General features: G+C 42.1%; 1 protein-coding gene across 1 annotated transcript; it reads left to right on the top strand.

The window, feature by feature from the left end:
• Positions 1-6: 6 nt before the first annotated feature.
• LOC116378995 (membralin-like) lies at positions 7-4,786 on the top strand. Its single transcript, XM_031840903.1, has 4 exons — positions 7-374; positions 1,757-1,889; positions 2,880-2,979; positions 3,405-4,786. Exons 1-4 carry the CDS (start codon positions 185-187, stop codon positions 4,101-4,103), a joined length of 1,122 nt encoding a protein of 373 aa, XP_031696763.1. The 5' UTR covers positions 7-184; the 3' UTR covers positions 4,104-4,786.
• Positions 4,787-5,609: the final 823 nt, after the last annotated feature.

The raw sequence follows: 5,609 nt of genomic DNA on the forward strand, positions 1-5,609 counted from the left end.
TAATCCACACCAGTTCATTGTTCACTTCAGTCCAGTATAATCCACACTAGTTCATTGTTCAGTCCAGTATAATCCACACCAGTTCATTGTAGTCCAGTCCAGAAAGGTTTATTGTAGTTGAGTTCAGTCTGGTCCAGTTTGCGAACTTTGATAACTGATTCGTTTTTCATTTTAAATAAATAATATGATTCAGTACTTCAACAGAGTACTTGTGTTAGTACAGAATATATTAACTCTGTCTTTAAACCATCAGCTGTGTGTTGACGTGGTCTCGGTCTGTCCCCCCTCAGTGGATCTTCTTCAGATGTTGGAGATGAACATGACTATCGCCTTCCCAGCAGCCCCTTTGCTCACAGTCATCCTGGCTCTTGTTGGTAAGTCCAGTCAAGTACCTAGTCAAAACAGGACCAGGCTGAAATTTGGCCAAACCTGGTCTGAACAGTTAAGCTACAGGGTTCCACCTGAATCCAAGTATGTCAAGTCCCGAGTGGAAGCAGTTAAATCCAGAGTCTAGATCAGGGGTATTCAGTTAACATTCAACGAGGTCCATTTAGAGGTCCAGAACATCACAATAATGTCTAACTTGTTCTATGATTTAGTTCCATATATATTAAAGTAGCCAACAGTTGTATTAACGTCTGTATGTAGTAAAACAACTGACTGTCAGATCAATTGAATAATATCTCAACAATATTTATTGTCAGTTTTCAAATTGAACTGGATGAATTATAAATAATAAATACTCTATTAATAAATAAATGTTCTTCTCTTGTTTCAAGTAGAATAAGAGCTGGATTAAAGAATAACTGACATAACAGAAAGCTTTAGAAAAATGTGCATCTTAAAGTAAAGTAATTCATTTTCGAAAAATGTATTTCACTGAATTGTCCTGCAGCTTTAAATTCAAGTCATTCAGGTGTGAAGTGGTGAAGGGAAGATATTATATCATGAATTGAACCACTTGTTTCAGCTCTATTCTCTCTGTTTACATCATTGTTGGGAAGTGAATTCATGTGTTATGATTCTGATCATATTGGGCTCTTAGGTTTATTTTCTGTGAATTCATTTCAGATGTGAGTGGGTACGTTTGCTCTAAAGAGTTGTGCTTTGTCTCGTAGTGTCGCTTCATATTACTGCTTCTAATAATCGTCACGGTCTCTCAACATATGAGACATACTGGTTATGAACTACCCGTGTGAAGAATTAACATTTAAGAGTCTGTATTCTTGGTTAAAGACTCTTTTCTCTCTTTGGAGAATGTTATGTGAAATAACTTCACTGACTGACGTACTACTCGGTCTCTTACCCATGTGTGTAAACCTCACTTGATTCAGGATGTTTATCAGAATACACATATTTGATTGGCTGAGCAGCATCACGTGATGTGATTTACAAAGCATACAATTGGTCGGTGTGTTTCCTGGACCGCTGAACGAGTACCGTAAAGGCTGGAATGGCTTCTCAATTGTCTATTGGTTGGAGGTCCAGGTCCGCCAATTAGTCCCCCGCAGTGACTAGACAGTCCTGAGTAGAAGCAGTCATGGTCTGACTGGAGGCAGTTAAATCCAGACTCTAGACAGTCGAGACCCGAGTTGAGGCTGTTAGGTCCACGGTTTATTTCAGAGCTTCATAAGAAATACCTTTTGATGTCATCAGACGTTGTCTCTCCTGGAGTCTGAAGCCAGTGATTTGTTGGAGGTTTTGTGCAGCTGAAAGAGTAAAATCCTGACCTGCTGGTGTCACTTCCTGTCATCAGGCATGGAGGCCATCATGTCCGAGTTCTTCAACGACACGACAACAGCCTTCTACATCATCCTCATCGTCTGGTTGGCCGATCAGTACGACGCCATCTGCTGTCACACCAATACCAGCAAACGCCACTGGCTGAGGTTAGTCACATGACCAACACTGGCTCACATCATTGGCTCAATTCAAACCACTCCCAGAGGTACGGACCAATCGCAGCACAGTGGAAACAACGTGGCGAGGGATGATTTCGAGTGCATGACGATCATTCAGCTGCTCTCTGGACTCGTAAACAAACCTGACAGGCGAGTCGGTGTTGATCATTGCGACCACGTGATACATGAAACAAATAATCACATACCAGAAATAACACTGACTAGGTAGTACAAAAGGTAACCATATTTTGGTGTTTCATGTTTTACTTCTTTACTTAAGATTTCATGACAGAGACCAGAGATTCCTTTCTTTATAGTAGATGATGCTGCTGCAGCGCTACCTGTCGGGGTCATTTCGAGATATCTTCACATGTCCACCAAATGTAGTAGCACAAAGTGTGTAGGAGATAATTACAATAATAATAATAATAATAATAAAAAATCTGAAAAAATTTCACTTTTTCTGGCTTGATCCAAAGCAGGAGACAACCTCCGGTTCTTTAAAGTGAAGTCAAAGCTTCATCTGTTAAAGCTGCATTCTCTCTACTGTCCAACAGGGGGCGACTCCTCTGGTTGTATAGAAGTCTATGAGAAAATGACTCTACTTCTCTCTTGATTTATTACCTCAGTAAACATGAGTTTATGGTCTCAATCTCTAGTTTCAAGTCTTCTTCAATACAGCATGATGTTCATTTAGTACATTATGGTCCATTTAGAGTCAAACAGACAATAAAGCAGGGGATGCTTTAGGGCGGGGCTACACGGTGATTGACAGGTCTCTACTTAGCTCCACTGTCTCCTGTCGCTTCTGGTCCCAAAAGCCCAGATGTTGACGACCAAAAAGCAGAACTCTACGAGCTAATGTGTGACTACGTCCACGTCTTCCGGTCGATGGTCCAGAGATTTTTGTACCGAGATATGTGAAGGACTCGCATAAAGATGGATGGTTTTCAACATGAACGTGTCTTTGTTCCTCAGGTTCTTCTATCTTTACCACTTTGCATTCTACGCATATCACTACCGCTTCAACGGGCAGTACAGCAGCCTGGCCCTGGTCACCTCCTGGCTCTTCATCCAGGTCAGAACCACCGTCCTCTTCATCACCTTCATACGGAGTCATCTCATATTAAGAGCACTGTCGTTAGACAGCTTCATATAAATCAAACCTCAAAGAACCAAAGTATGTGACTTATGAATGAGATGGTTTTAGCCTGATGACGACCTGTTGGTCTGGATTAGATCCATGAATGAAGATCTGGGTTCTCATTCATGATATTAATATTCATGATGATCATTGATGATGGAGATAATGATGGTGTGGAGGACAGTTAGGAACAGGAGACGCATGTTAAACTGAAACTTTATAGAACAATGATGTCATCTTTGGAGATGTCTTTCTGAAAAGAGGAGAAAGAAGAAGAGAAGGACGCTTTAATGTAGACGATGCTTCCCTCAGCAGAAAGGAGTCACTTCCTGTCATTAACTCCTCTTCCTCTTCCTCAGCACTCCATGATCTACTTCTTCCACCACTACGAGCTTCCTGCCATCCTGCAGCAGATCCGGATTCAGGAGATGCTGCTTCAGAACCAGCAGGCGGGTCAGGCAAACCAGACAGCCCTGCAGGACAACCTGAACAACAACAACAGTGCTGCTGCTGCAGGACCGGGACCAGGAACAGGACCGGGACCGGGACCAGGACCCAACAGCACGCAGCAGGAGGCTCAGACTAACCCCCAGACCTCTTCCTCCCCAGCAGCGACAGGAGGTGGAGGGGAGGTGAGGTCGGAGCTGAACTGGGTCGCTCAGACTGCGGCCATCATCACTGAAGCTATGTCCTCCTCCAACCAGCACTCCTCCGCTGACACCGTGGACGAAGGAGGTGCACCTGGAGGGCAGGGGACAGCAGGAGCAGCAGAGGTCAGTGTCCTGGCTGGGATCTGGATGGAAGGGGGAGGAGGAGGAGGAGGAGGAGCAGCAGCAGCAGGAGGAGGTGGTGGAGGTGGTGGAGGTGAAGACGATCAGAAAGCTGTTTCTGTTGAAATCAAAACCACAGCAGGAGGAGCCGATCTGCCACCCAGCCCTCCAATCAGAGGGCTCCAAGTGGTGGAGGCGGGGCCTATGGAGGAGACCCCCTCACAGACAGACTGCCCCCCCCCACTGAGTCCAGGTTCAGACTGCAGAGCGCCACAGACCCCGTCCTGAGAGTCCAGGTCTAGTCCTCAGTCTGTCGGCTGATCAGGGGGATTGATCAGTGATTGGCTGATCAATTTTATTTCTGATATCAAACAAACAAGTGATTGCTAAGGAAGCTGATGCTCGGGGCCCCACAAGAGGTCAGAGGACTTGTCTGAGGGGCCACAGAGTCTTCACTTCACCTGGAAACCAGATCGACTGTAGAATCTAGTCCAGAACCAGCTTCAGAGAACAAAGATATCTGTAAATGTTCATCACTTAGATCCATAAACTCAGTTATTATTATTATAGAAATATGAATCACTGTATAAATCTTCATGTTCAGAATTTTTTCCAATATCCTTCATCACACACACACACACTCACTAGAGCGCCTCATGTGGATTCATCCGCTGGTGAAAATAGTCCCCGTTTCTTCCTGAGTATTGATCTACATGAATCTACATCGATCAGCTGTTTCACTGAGAACCAATGAGACACAGACAGACACCAGACTGATGCTGGTGATCAGTTATGGATCAGTGAATCTCTGTTGATCAGCCCTGACTCTGACAGACTGAAGAACTGTTTCCGTGCTTTTATTTTGAAGAACCCGTTGAGAACAGGAAGTGGTTGTAGTGGACCGATGCCTTATCAATAACCCTCTGTGGACCCGACAGAGACCTCAACAGCGGAGCCAGCTGATTGGTTGTGTAATATGATGCCAGCTGTGTCACAACTTAGGCCCCGCCTCCTGCTGTCACTGTGATGCATTCAGGGAACCGAAGAAAGAAATGAGACGTCTGCTGGTGCGTTCAGGTGCTTCTGGTCGTTACGTAAATGTTATCGTTGATTCTGCAGAAAACACTCAAGTTCTTTTAAACTCATTTATTCAAACAGATGAATTATTAATTAAATAAAGTCACATTTCATCATCATCCCAAAACATGTATAATATACTTATATATACTGTATATATGTTTATATAAATATGTTTATATATAAACATATATACAGTATATAAATATATACAGTGTATATATATACTGTGTGTGTGTGTATATATACAGTGTATATATGTGTGTGTGTGTGTATAGATGTATGTATATGTATGTGTATGTGTATGTGTATGTGTATATATGTATGTGTATGTGTATATATGTATGTGTATGTGTATATACGTATATATGTGTGTATATACGTATATATGTGTGTATATACGTATATATGTGTGTATATACGTATATGTGTGTATATACGTATATATGTGTGTATATACGTATATATGTGTGTATATATGTGTGTATATATGTGTGTATATATGTGTGTATATACGTATATATGTGTGTATATACGTATATATGTGTGTATATACGTATATATGTGTGTATATACGTATATATGTGTGTATATACGTATATATGTGTATATACGTATATATGTGTGTATATACGTATATATGTGTGTATATACGTATATATGTGTGTATATACGTATATATGTGTGTATATACGTATATACACACATATATACGTA

Source organism: Anarrhichthys ocellatus, unplaced genomic scaffold, assembly GCF_004355925.1.
Source record: "Anarrhichthys ocellatus isolate YVR2014 unplaced genomic scaffold, GSC_Weel_1.0 scaffold3525, whole genome shotgun sequence".
Classification (NCBI taxonomy): domain Eukaryota; kingdom Metazoa; phylum Chordata; class Actinopteri; order Perciformes; family Anarhichadidae; genus Anarrhichthys; species Anarrhichthys ocellatus.

What these genes read in the sequence shown, in the direction of transcription:
- LOC116378995 (XM_031840903.1), top strand. Translation starts at nt 185, where the DNA reads ATGATTCAGTACTTCAACAGAGTACTTGTGTTAGTACAGAATATATTA. An exon ending in AGCAAACGCCACTGGCTGAG is followed by an intron (nt 1,890 to 2,879) that starts GTTAGTCACATG and finishes TTTGTTCCTCAG; the next exon opens with GTTCTTCTATCTTTACCACT. An exon ending in CCTCCTGGCTCTTCATCCAG is followed by an intron (nt 2,980 to 3,404) that starts GTCAGAACCACC and finishes CCTCTTCCTCAG; the next exon opens with CACTCCATGATCTACTTCTT.